The following is a 13,559-nucleotide window of genomic DNA, read 5'->3' as shown; positions in this document are numbered from 1 at the left end:
CTGACCACATCTAGGGGATAAGATGACAAAGGAGGACCAGAGGAACAACCAAAGAAGTAGGTAGAGGACCCGGGTGGGTACACAGGAAGGTCAAGAGCCTGGGGCAGACACAGATGAAGAGGTAAGAATGACAAGCTTTCCTCTTCAGCCCTGCCCAAAGCCCTCAATCAAGCCACTGTCTCACACCAAAGACCCTGGGGAACCAAGGAGTAAGGAGAACTGATCCCCGGAGGAACACAAGAACACAAGAATCTGTCAAAGAGGGCAAGAGACCAGAGGGTGCACCCAGGCACACAGAAGGCCAAGATTCCACTGAGAGGTTACAAATCACGGGTACCAAGCATGTCCCCAATATTTGTACTGTGTAGTAAGGAAATCCAATACTTGAAATGCCATCCTGGGTGGTTCAAGCAGTCCTTGTGTATCTGGTTCAACTCTTTTTTACCTCTTTATCACTTAAGTGAAGATATTTACTAGGGTAAAATAATAAGTTAATTTCTAGTAAAACGTCTCCATTTAACACCTCCTTTAAGAAAACTGTAGTATTTCCACCAGTCTTAAAGGTTATATATAACATGAAATACTCCAATTTTCCAAAGTTTTGATCTGTTAAATCATTCATTTGCACCTTACAAGTTTTACTATAAATTTACTCCTCAAAATAACAGCTTCCGTGTTAAAGTATGCCTGAAGAGCCTCTCGGTCCTAAATTTCTGTGATTCAGAGATGGGTAGAAACATCCAAGACATAAAAGGTGAAAAAAAGTACTGACCAGGATTCCAGTTAAATGCATAACAAAGTCAGAAATATATGAGTAATGATGAAGTCACTTCAGTGGTTATGGCTCCGAAGAAGCAAACCAAAAAAACAAACAAAAAAAAAACCCTCTTGCTAAAACGTCCATCAAAAAAGTATCTTAATTTCAGGAAGTGAAGATTCAGACAAAAGGGGGGAAGGGGAAACAATGCTGAAACGGCAAATCGACAGATTCACAGCAGTGACAGGCACACAGCCCCGTCATTCGATCGGTATCCACCAGGCATGATCATTTCCAGGCGAGCGGGAGCCCGGTCGCCCGTCCCGGCCGCCCCATCCCCGGCCTCTCCCCCCAGACCCCGTCCCCGGTACACCCCGTCCTCCGCCCCCGTCCCCGGGTCTCCGTCCCCGGTCCCCAGGCCCCATCCCCGGGCCCAGTCCCCGGTCCTGCCGTCCCCCGGCCCCGTCCCCAAGCCCCGCGCCCCAGCCGCCCCATCCCCAGGCCCTACCCCCGTCCCCGGGACCCCGTCCCCGCCCTACCTGCCGGCCTCCGAGCCACAGACGCTGCTCCGACGCGGGGAAGCCCGTCTCGGCCGCGAGGCGCCGCTTCACGTCGCGCACCGTCCAGGTCGCGGGCACCGCCAGCGTCCTGCAGCCCACGCAGCCGGGAAGCACGGTCACCCGGAGCCACCTGTGTGAAGGCAAAGGCCTCAGCGGGCGCCACGTGGGGCCGTGCCCTGGGCCGACCCGCGCTCACCTGTCGCCCATGACTTGTCCTCACCGCCGGCGCTGCCGTGCCCGCACCATGCTCCCGCCGCAGCCCGCGCCTCCCGGCCCGGCCCGCCGACAGGGAGCCAGTGGAGGAAGCCTCGGCCGAGCAGGGGCCGGCAGAGGCGGCGGCGCGCTCCCGGCCGCAAGGGCCCCGGAGGCGCCGCCCGCGGGCACGCGCCCGCCAGGACCGTTAGCTGAGGAGACGCCCGGCCTGCGCGTAAGGCCCACCCGCAGGCCCCGGGCCCCGCCCATCCGAAGGCCCCGCCCCTCATGGACCGTTCCGGAGGAGATGCCCCTCCCGTCAAGCCCCGCGTCTCCCTCACCTTTCCTGGAGGAGACCCTAGACCCACCAGGCCCCGCCCCTTCCTCAGGCCCCGCCCCGCCCATCAGGACTCGACCCGCCTACAGGCTCCACCCCACCCGGATCTGTAGTTGAGAAGCTGCCTGGCCCCGCCCCTCCCTCACGCCCCGCCCCCGCCCGCCATCCCTCCGTCTGCGACAATGCCAGGCAGGGACCGCCTGCAACACTTCGCTGGAAACGCGGGACGCAGGTTTACAGAAGACTTGTGTTTTTCTTGACCGAGTTCAAAAGTGCCAGGACATGCAGAACTAGGCCTGCAGGGCCTACGTCTCCTTCAACCGTAGTGATTTGAGTCTCTGGAAGCATCTCCAAATGAGGTTGACGGTGGCCATTCGGGCACCAGCGGGGAACGAGGCGGCCGCAGAACAGTGTCCCCGCGGATTCGTTTCCTCTTTGTTTTTAAGGTACAAAAGGAGGATCGATGATTCGGTTTCCTGATGGAGTAAGGACTGCCAGCAGGAAAGTGATAGATGAGAATGCACGCGAGCGTATCCTATGACGCGTTAAAACATATGCAACTTATTTTGGCGATATTGTCTTCTGTTGTTGTGGCCCGTTTCCCATCACACCTGCAAGCTCCTTGAAATCAGAAGCACGAGTCTCAGAGTTGATGGAATCGCCCCAGAGTGACTAACGTTGCCTTGTAATTTGAAAGTGTATGTGGCTTGTTGACGCTTCAGAACATGTCAGTCCTTTCTTCCGGCTAAGTCTCTCGTAGGTGTGGAAGAGACACATTGCAAAAAAAAAGGCAACGTCTACTCAGGCAACTCAAAGGCTCTGTCGTGAACAGGTAAACTTGTGTGCTTCTTGTTTAAATACCCTTAATAGAATTAAATTTTAGTGTTGACGCCAAAAATGGTATTAAATACTGTTTTCCAATTTTACCCCCTCCTCCACAGAAAATATTACTCAGAACTCACTATCAGTAATAAAGATACAAAGCACCCTTACAGCTGTTCCATCCCTTCCTTCCAACCGTATTTAAAAGTGAAGTTGCTATAAGTCATGCAGGTTTTTCCCTACTTGGAACAAGTAAGCACGTTCAATCAATTACAGGAGAACGTGCAAATTCAGTATAAAGATCAGGCCAGAAAACCCTAACGGATGAACGTTCACGTTCACTTCTTCAATCAGACGAGGCCATGCAAGCAAGTGCATTAGAATATCAACAAGTGGAAAGACTGTGAGCGCTCAGCCCTCTGCTAAAGTGCCAGGACAAATCTTTCACACCTCAATCCTTTGATAACCCTCAGATCTCTGATTTCCTTAAGGAGCCAGGCAAACAGGGTGTAGTGGCAAAGGAACAAAGGTGCAGAGTGAAGACTCGAGAGACGAAGAAATGACCTGAAGGGAGAGGATTTCACAAGAAGTGAAGCAGATTTGGCTGGGGAAGGAGGCTGATCACAAAAAGCTTTGAACACCTGGAGTTCAAAGTACACTCAGGATATCCTTTAAAGGGTTGGTCAGCATGGGGAATGCAAATCTGGAACTCAGGCGAGGTGTCAAAGCTAAGGATATAGATTAGGGAATCATTCTTTTAATCACTCTGTTAAACCTCTCCTGTGTTCTAGAGGCACACACTTCTAAATTGCAGGAATACAGCAATGAACAAAACAGAGTCCCTATCTCATGCTTACATTTTGAGGAAGAAGACAATAATAAACAAGTGGACAAATGATACATAAATTCACGCTATGAGGTCAGCCAGTTCTGTTTAAGTGAGGGGAAGGTGTTGGGGCAGTGCAAGATGGGACAGGAAAGGCACTCGGATGGTCGCAGAACTTCTTCCTACGAAGTGACAGCAGAGGCCTGGGTGAAACACAGGAAGATGAGCTTATCCAAAGAGAACTTACAAAGGGGGCAGAGAACTGGTGCAGCTCACACTCCCCTCCTCTTTCACCTGCACTTGGTGTCGCTGCCTAATTCTTCCCCCTCTTCCAGTTCTCTCTCTGATCCATGCCCAACCCAACACAAACTCAGATTTGGAATTAGTGTCTCCTGTTACTGGTGGCTTCCCGGGGCCTGGAAATGGTCCTAACACAGAATAGGTGCTCAGTAAATATATACAAAGAAAGGAAGGAAGGACTGAGGGAGGGAGGGAGGAAAAGAGGGAGAGAGGGAAAAGAAGGAATGAATAAATATCTGGAAAATACAGAAAAGTGTAAACTCAAACATTATTCATAATTCTAACACCAACCTTAATACAAACAACAATTTTATACATGGCCATAAATTTAAGGGTTTTTAATATGATGGTAATTATACCATGAACACATAGTTTTCAATGTTTTTATCACTGTGTAAATCTCATTTCTAGTAACTGCCTAACTTTCCATTGAGAAGAAATATCTTAGGCTACTTAACCCGATGAATAAGTATGGTAGTTTAATTTTTAATAAGTATGGGTATTTTAATTTTTCAAAAGTGCACAGACTTCGTAACTGTTGAATATCTGTTCGTGAAACGTCACCATTACGTATGATAAGAAGGAAATCTGCAAAATGTATTCTAAGAAGTGTTGAGTAGAGCCTTATATTCATTCTGTAGGAACCTATTATCAAATGCAGAACAGCAAGAAGCCGAAGCTTTAGTCCTTTCTTTTAGAACGAGTCCAAATCAGTAAGATAGGAGGGGGTCATGGGACCACCCTCTGAGCCTGTTTCAGTTATAGAGACGGGCAAATGAAGCTGTTTTATTGGACAAGCTGGAGTCAGCAGGACGCAGAGAACAATGTTATTCCTACTCATGACCCCTGTTTTAACTTGCCCTGGTGCTTTCTCTCTCTTTCCCTGGATGACGTAATCTGGCATTGCATGGGCCCCAGCTTCCCCATCACTCTTAGATGATGAAAATCTTCCAGTCCCTAATATGGACACGTTTTAGTAACTGAAAATCCTATCCAGGGTAATCATCAAAATGCCAGTCCAATCCAGGGCAAAAACTCTTAAATTTTTATTCTGGTCCATTTGCAATCTCACACTGCAGTTTAGAAGCATAGCTCCAGGCTCAGGTTAACTTCCCCTGAAACAATGCTTTGTGATTTCACAAACTGGTATGCGCCTGATAGCATATCTTTGATCAGAGGGAAACAATTAATTAGCCCCTTCTGGAAAATGTTCTCCACTTACACAAAGACAAAAGTATAACAAATCATTATTCCTGTTTCATGAGTCAGCACAAGGCTGTTTAGCTTGGAAATAAAAAGATGAGGACATTGCGGGCATGCCATTCAGTGAAGTCTTTAAGAATAAGTCAAACCGTAAACGAAACAGGGAGAGGAAAAAGATCTCTAAGGGAGAGAAAACAGCACCTGCAAATCATGGAGTCAAAAATAGCAATAAAGCTGAGGAACTTCTAATAGTTCCCTACGAAAAGGTCAGAGGGCAAAATTCGTGCTGGGGCATAAAAAATATGACCACGCGGTCATGAAGTCTCTATGCCACATATGGAGTGACTGGAGGGGATGGGGAACCCCTTTCAGATTTTAATCAGGTTAGGCGATCATAGCTACATTTTACAAAGATTCCTCAGGCAGCAGAACTGAGGGTGACTTAAGGAGACAAGACTTAAACTAGGAACAAAACCAAGGGAAAAATTGTATCCATGAGATTAAGTAAAAAGCTTCAAAAAGGGCGTCAGCAATGCCAAGTAGCTGAAGTGCCCATAGGACCTGACACCAGGGAGGCCATTGTTGACTTAGTTCTTTGCTCCAAAGCCTACAAGAATTTGTAGGATCCAGGGTCAAGCTATTCAGCGTGGCATACAAGGCTCATCACAGCTGAGCACCAATCAACCTTCTCAGAGTCTTCTCAGGCCACCCTGCCAACCATATTATAGCCTGTGTCCGAGACCAGCTGATACTAATATGTAACATTCATGGAATACTCACTACGTGCCAGGCACCTACTAAAAACCTTCTGTGATTCAGCTCATTTGATCTTTCCAACTATGCCGTGAAGTACATAAAAACCTCAACTGTCAGGTAAGGAAAATGAAACTAAATATCTTACTTACAGATCTACAGCTATAAATGGGAAAGCCAGAATTTGAACCCAGGTCGTGCAACTCCAAAGCCCCAGCACTGTTCAGTGTTAAACTACAATATTTATAAAATGCAGTCACTTCACTTTGCCTGGCTCTCCTCGTGGGCTCCACCTGCGTTGTCCCACCTGCCTGCATCCTCTACCCACCCCTCTCCACCTGAGAAGTCCCTAAGTCATAGTCCTAGAATCACCACTTCTCAAAGCTTTCCTCAACCCTTCCAGGCTGCTTCCTTCTGTATAATCTGAACATTGTACATTCACATTGGTGCTATAGCGCTGATCACATTTTTATTAATCATATTTCATTTCTATTCATTGCAATGCATTTTTCCTTGAATCTTAAGGGCCAGCACACAGAATTATTCAACAAATGTTACTCAGGCGTTTGGGGTTAAATGAATGACTGCATATAGGTGGATATTCACTCCACTCCTAAGATCAGTCAATAAGGTTTCATTTTGGTTTTTACTTCTGTTCAAAATGCTTTTGGCTGCAAGTAACTGACTACCTGACTAGCAGTAGCTAAACTGATAAGGGTTTGTTTTTCTCTCACGTGCAGAGGAAGACTGCTCTTCTGCAGTGTCAGGACCAGCACCCCAGTGACGTGGGGACCTTCTCTCCTTCTCATAAAATGGCTAATACAGCTCCAATATGTCCATATTCAGTGTAGGAAGAAGGAAGAGGGAAGACACCTGTCCTGTCTGTGTTATGGGAAAAGAAGAATTTTCCCAGCAGACTTCTATTTCTCTCTCATTAGCCAGAACTTTATCACATGGCCACCTCATAGCTGCTAGGAAGGAAGGAAAGTGAACACAGTTGTCTCTCGGTATAAGGAGCAGGAGGGAGGGGGGATTGGTTCCACGACCCCCGTGGTTTCCAAAATCCTTAGATGCTCAAGTCCCTTATATAAAACGCCATAATATCTGCATATAACCTACACACATCCGCGTACTTTGAATCACCTACAGGTTACGTATAATACCTACTACGATGTAAATGCTCTGTAAGCAGTTGCCGGCTCATGGCAAATTCACGTTTTGCTTTTTGGAACTTTCTGGATATGGAGTTTCCACAGGTTTATTTAGCTCTTCAAGCCTCCATAGTAGGTTCCAGCAAGATCGTAGGGATTTGTGAGTGATCACTGGATCAGCCCACAGCATTGCTCTAATCTACATGGAAAATTGTGTTTAAATAATCTGCAGAAATCTTAGAAAACAGTGCAACTGATAAGATTTGAAAAGATGCCGTGTAGTAACATATCAAGGTACATTTTTCTGAAGGATGGGGGAGGGGTGATATTGCATGCAAGTAATCTTTCTTGGCCTTGGGATGGGAATTTGGGCAGATCCTATGATTTTTTTGCTCACTCTAATATAATGGCAGTCCTGAGGTCACTTTAAGTTATTTCAATTCTATGATTGGAAGAAGTTCAGCCAAAATCATTACATAAAAATTCAATCCTCATTCGAAGGTCAGTTTTCTCCTCACTGAAGCCATCACCACCCCACACTAAGGCGGGTGGTCAGAGCCTTCCTAGAGGGAAGGGGTGGGGGTGGGGGCGGTTCTCCTCTCTCCTTGTTCCCCCAAATAGTCAGCTGCGATTGAGCCCACACAGGCCAAAGCCCTGAGACAGGAAAGGAAAGAGGGTGGTCTGTTCCTACTTGGCTGGGTGGACCTGAGCCCTGTGGGCCTGGCAGGTGATTGCGGTCACCCTTTCTCTTCCTTACCCCTGTGTTACTGAGCCTCTGTGTTTGATAAACCTCCCCCCGTTCCTGCTTTCCATCAGATCGCCTGACCTTGAAGGAGCATGGGAAGTCCACCGTCCTGAGTCAGACTTGCTGGTTTCCACTCGTTTTGTCTCCATGCTTTCCTGGGGCATCCAGCACCTGCCCTCTGCCTGCCACAGCCTCCACTGCCGGTGAATATCCTAAAAACACTGAGTTGGACCCTTTAAAAGGTGCATTTTATGGTATGTGAATTATATCTAAAAATAGTAACATTGTAGTTGATGCGAAGGCAAAGGCATTCCCTGTACCACAGTGTGTAGAGCCCCTCTGGGCACAAACGTTTGTGAATGTGGCTACTTTGACTTTTCTGGTGAGTCCAGTGGTTTAGTCTATTTAACCATCTTCTTAAGATGCTCTGAGTCTTTTTCCAGAATGTTCGGAACTGACATCTTTGCCCTCAGATACATACAGGAACAGAATGAAATACAAACTCCTTAGAAGGACATTCAAGTTCTACTTTGTCACGCTCATCTCTCACGCCCCGCCCTCGCCCCAATTTACTCTCCCCCAGCCCTCCCACCTACCCTTCTGGGCTGTGCTACAGCCTCATGAAATTAACTCCCCAGCTCTCTCACGTGGTCCTTGCCTGTATTCCCCTTCCTTCCCTGATGTCCACTCCTCCTTCAGATGCACCCCAAGTATCCTTCGCTGGGAAGCCTGGTGCTCACCTTCTAGATGACTTCCCCCATGGAACCCACAACTCCACCATCAAAGCCTTACGCACAGTGATCCTTTGCACGGAGGATCTGGGCTTCAACCAGTGAGGCAGAGCTTATCTGGCAAGCCACATTCAATACAACAAGCCAGACAAGTGACAGAACTTCCCTTCTCTTTGTGCCAATGGAGACACGGTGCCTTAACTTTTTTTTTTTTTTGAAATAACTTTGATTTTATTTGTAATTGTATATATTTGCTTATAACTTTGACAAAGAACATCAAAGAATTTGGCACTGAAATCTCATATTGCCGTGATTAAAAGGAACCTGAGAGCTTGGATAAGGGCAGGGTTAATAATAATGATTTGACTATGATATCTTATCCCTGAATGCTTTTGACATATTTTATAGTGTTCTTTAAAAGCTCAGTAAATATAGTATGGGATCCTGGATTGGTCCTGGAATGGAAAATGATACTAGTGGATAACTAGTGATTACAAATAAAGTCTGGGATTTAGTTAATGATAATGTCCTAATGTTGTATCAGCTAGAACTCTTGTGATTGAAAGTAACTGAGGCTCAACTCAGTGTACAAGGAAAATGGAACACTCGTGAGTTTATCTCAAATTAGACTTGGTATGGTACAAACTTCTTTCTCTCTATTCTGCTCCTCTCTCTGTCTCTCTCTCCTCTGGATCCCTCTATGTTGCTCTAAAAGAAAACCTGTGTACTTCACTAAGATGCCACTGTTAGCCCCAACCAGTTATCTACTTAACATTCCAAGTGGAGGAAATGTATGCTTCCCTCTCCAATATCTATGTATGAAAAGTGCTAAAGAGCTAAAATCTATTTTAGTTATTTATTCACCGTTGAAATGATTACTAAGCCTGTTCATCTTGGCCATCCAAACTCATGTGATCAAATAAGAATCAATCAACTACAGGGGAAAAAACTGTCTTCAGAAAACTGAATCTATGCAGTCATGTCACCAACATGTATGATCTCAAACAGGATAGGGCTTCTTTGCTACATGATCCCATGGCATCCTGCATATTCCTCAGTGAAATTATTCTAACTCATCGCAAGTCCGCCTTCCTCATAAGATCATCTTTGGTGACTTGAGTTATGAAATATTGCCTTACTCATCTTTCTATCTCCATGTTTATCTGATGTTAGTAACTACAAAATATTTGATGAAAGGAGACAGAAAATAAATCAATCTGATGCAGGTAAGAAAAATAACTGGAGTTAGCACAGAATATGTTAATATTCGTTTTTGTTTTTTGGCATTTAAGCAAAATTAATTTTGTTTAATGGAGGCGTTAGATTTTAGTCCATGCCTCTGTTTGTTTCTCTGAGGTGTAAGTGACATGTAATATTAGTTTCAGGTGTACAACATAATGATTGACTCTTTGTATATATTGTAAAATGATCACCGCAATAAGTCTAGTTAACATCTATCACTACACATAGTTACAATTTTTTTCTTGTGATGAGAACTTTTAAGATCTACTCTTAGCAACTTTCAAATATACATACAGTGTTATTAACTGTAGTCACCATGCTGTACCTTAAATCCCCATGGCTTATTTATTTTATAAAGATGCTCATTTTTAACATAGCTCCTAGATGCTAGCTTTTCCCATCTTCTTCTTTTTTTTTTTTTTAAAGTATTATCCATTTAACTTGAAGGTGAGGTTCTAGACTCAGCATTTTCACATAATGAATGAGAATCCACTGGAGCATCTGGTTTCTAGCCAACACGTGAAAGAAATCCAGCAAGGCTCTTTAAACCCCATTCAGGATGGGAGTCAGGGTGGCCCAGGAAGCCTGAATGATCATCTCAGATTCTCACTTATTCTTCCCTTCTACACAAGGAAGGAAGATGGAGATAGACGAGACGGTGCCTTAACTTTTATTTTTAGTTCCATTAAACATGCTTTGGAAAATGATGTCATGTTTCTGAATGAACATTCCTCCCTTTCCTCCTTCCAAAGAGGGACTACGAATTCCCTAAACTGCTGTAAAAGTTTTGAGAAAATAGGATTGTATAGACTTTACATGATGCTTTTGAATCTATTGTTAATGTGAATGCGAGGTAGTTGTTTGGTTGCCAAAAATCCTAGATGATTCAAAGATAGCTTTGCCAAAGAGAAATTAACCAGAAAGGGCCTTATGTGTAGTCATGGTTATACACAGCAATGGGGTAATACGAAAGAACTTTGCATTAGAAAGGAAAACAGTGACTCAGGCCCTCAGAGTTTGTAAAGGTGACACATCTTGAGCCATATTAGCCATTTCAGGGAATAATAAAACCACATGTGGTTCCTGAATTCCTCTTCCATTTATGACGACCTTGATTAAACATCCTCTTGGAATGCTTTATAGAAAATACGGAGATAGAGTGAGCTACTATAGCAGTATGTTCATTAAAATAAATGTACTGCATGTTAATAATTAGAGTGTTTTAATGGAGTCTCGGCCCTAGACACAATGGTAGGAAACTTACGACATAAACCTATAAAACACTCCATCATAAAACTGATTAAATTGAACATAAAAAACGGAAATGGTATGAGCAACAAATACCATAATACACTCTAATGCACTTCTTCCTTTTTTCTGTTTCTTCCAGCTATCGATATTGTGCTTTTCTTTTAGGAAGTTAATAAGTTTCCTTCTGTTTTGTCCTTTATTTGCACAAGTTGCTTTTCTTCACTTTCCACCTGTCTCCATCCTCCACCCCTTGTGTGGAGGTGAACTGATGGTCAGACCCAACCCCCCCTGCAGCCCCGCTCTCACACCTTTCCATAGGAGGGATGTCACCGCTCCGAGCTCACTTCCTCACCTGTACGACCCTTCCTCAGGGTTACGGTGAGGTGAAAAGGGCTGTCGCTGACCTGGGAGGGTCGCATTTATTCATACAATAAAAATGCGTGACAGGGCTTCCCTGGTGGCGCAGCGGTTGAGAGTCCGCCTGCCGATGCAGGGGACGCGGGTTCGTGCCCCGGTCCGGGAAGATCCCACATGCCGCGGAGCGGCTGGGCCCGTGAGCCATGGCCGCTGAGCCTGCGCGTCCGGAGCCTGTGCTCCGCAACGGGAGAGGCCACAGCGGTGAGAGGCCCGCGTGCCGCAAAAAAAAAAAAAAAAAAAAAAAAAAAATGAAAGGGAAAGTGCTAACATAAAGGAAAGCGCCTGAGCGTCACGGTGTTGTCTTCCATGAAAGGTTTTCTTGGATGAGCACGGCAGCCTCAAGTTCCCGTCAGGAAAGAGACTGCCCTCTTGGTTGATTCTGTGTCTGGACTGAGTTCTGGTTCTTCCTTTTCCTGCTTCATCGTCTTTGCTCCCAAGCGTGCCCAAGGTCAGCTCCCATCAGCTCCATCCCTCACGCCGTCCTGGATCTGCATCCCTGCCAGGCACATCCCCCCTGCTCACGAGGAGTCCCACTCCAAAGTGCCCTGGGATTCCCTTCAGGTGCGTTTCCCTGTGTCCGTGTGTGTTTAGAAATAGAAATTATTTTTCTTTCGTCTCTTTAAACCTTCTTCGGAGAAGACCACGCACACGGGCTAACTCTCAACAAGACGTATCCCTCTCGATGCCACGGCACAGTCTCCTCTGATCCCCACTTGCTTCTTCCAGCAGGAAGGCAGTGCAGCCTATTCCTGTCTCCCAAGAATATTTCTGTTGCTGTGTGGGCACTAGGTTCAGAGTTTGGGAAGGTGAGTCACCTAACCGCCTCTGAGATCGTATCACAGAGACCACTGTTCACTTAAAGCAGTCATTGGGATGGTGAGAAATTCAAAACCACCCATAATAATACCTGCCATAATGAAACGCTTACTGGGCACCAAACACTTCTAATTTAATCTTCCCTAAAATCCTATGAGGCTTTTTCTTTTTTTTTTTTTTTTTTTGCGGTACACGGGCCTCTCACTGTTGTGGCCTCTCCTGTTGCGGAGCACAGGCTCCGACGTGCAGGCTCAGCGGCCATGGCTCACGGGCCCAGCCCCTCCGCGGCATGTGGGATCTTCCCGGACCGGGGCACGAACCCGTGTCCCCTGCATCGGCAGGTGGACTCTCAACCACTGCGCCACCAGGGAAGCCCTATGAGGCATTTTTATTTCTATTTTACAGATTTTTTTAAAAAGAGATTCAGAAAGGTTATAACTTCCCCAGACCACACACAGGGCCCAGATCTAACCCCACTCCGTGCAAACCCATACCCTGTCCATACCCCCATATGGGTTTGTTATTGGTGCTAATAGAGATGTTTATATCCTGGGGAAAACATGACTCCAGGGTACATGTTATACTGTTCAAATAAGAGAATGGTTTTCATGTATAAAAATTGCTGTGGCTCCAGAGACAGATTTGGGGTTCACTCTAAGGAAAAATACTCCACCGATTAGAACAATACTCATTTGTATTCGTTTATCCCCAACCACATGCTGAATCTTTCACACCCACTGTCATATTTCATTCCCAGGTAAATCTACAAAGAAGACATTATCAACCACATTTATAAACCAGGATTCAGGACCCAGAGATGGCAAGTAATTTGTCTAAGATTTCCTTACAAATGCCAAGTGTCAATACTGGAACCCAGGTTTCCATTCAACTTCCTTATTCTATGCTGCTCCCCAGAATTGAAGTAAAGGGGAAACACTTTGCTTGAGATTCTAAAAATCTCACACAGTCAGCATGCTTTAGGGATAAAAGTGCCCTAAAATCTCTCCTAAGAGCTAACTACGATCTTGTGTTTTCAAGCACATGGCAATTTTATAGTCTGGCTGGATGTAGGCGGCACAAAAGCCCTCACACACGTGCTGGAAAACACTTTTGAATGAATATGGTAAAGTCAGACAAAGACAAATATCATAGGATACCACTTATATGTGGAATCTAAAAAAATGGTCCAAATGAACTTATTTACAAGACAGACATAGAGTCACAGATGTGGAAAACAAACCTATGGTTACCGGGGGAAAAGCAGGGGGAGAAATAAACTGGGAGATTGGGATTGACATAGACACACTGCTATATATAAAATAGATAACTAATAAGGACATACTGTATAGCACAGGGAACTCTACTCAGTATTCTGTAATGGCCTATATGGGAAAAGAATCTAAAAAAGGGTGGATATATGTATATGCATAACTGATGCACTTTGCTGTACATCTGA

At 45.4% G+C, this 13,559-nt stretch overlaps 1 protein-coding gene and 1 long non-coding RNA gene across 6 annotated transcripts in view; one reads left to right on the top strand and one right to left on the bottom strand.

The window, feature by feature from the left end:
• Positions 1–13,559, bottom strand: part of SACS (sacsin molecular chaperone) — a 76,733-nt gene that overhangs the window by 37,446 nt on the left and 25,728 nt on the right. For 2 of the 4 annotated variants that reach the window (XM_027116693.1, XM_027116697.1), the window contains exon 3: positions 1,297–1,447. In XM_027116693.1, the coding sequence (XP_026972494.1) occupies positions 1,297–1,447 (151 nt within the window). Of the gene's footprint in view, positions 1–1,296; positions 1,448–1,513; positions 1,700–13,559 lie in introns of those variants that run through there. The other 2 variants (XM_027116695.1, XM_027116696.1) reach the window with 2 other exon arrangements.
• Positions 2,030–13,472, top strand: LOC113625772 (uncharacterized). 2 transcript variants are annotated; one of them, XR_003434846.1, is made up of 4 exons: positions 2,030–2,678; positions 7,718–7,900; positions 11,601–11,848; positions 12,861–13,472. It is a non-coding gene; the product is annotated as an uncharacterized LOC113625772 (long non-coding RNA). The 2 variants fall into 2 exon arrangements; XR_003434847.1 differs by lacking the exon at positions 11,601–11,848.

The sequence above is a fragment of the Aethalodelphis obliquidens genome, unplaced genomic scaffold (assembly GCF_003676395.1).
Source record: "Aethalodelphis obliquidens isolate GAN/ISIS:26980383/991018 unplaced genomic scaffold, ASM367639v1 scaffold16, whole genome shotgun sequence".
Lineage (NCBI taxonomy): Eukaryota > Metazoa > Chordata > Mammalia > Artiodactyla > Delphinidae > Aethalodelphis > Aethalodelphis obliquidens.
The sequence above is the reverse complement of the archived record's forward strand: the minus strand, read 5'-3'. Positions and strand labels throughout refer to the sequence as shown.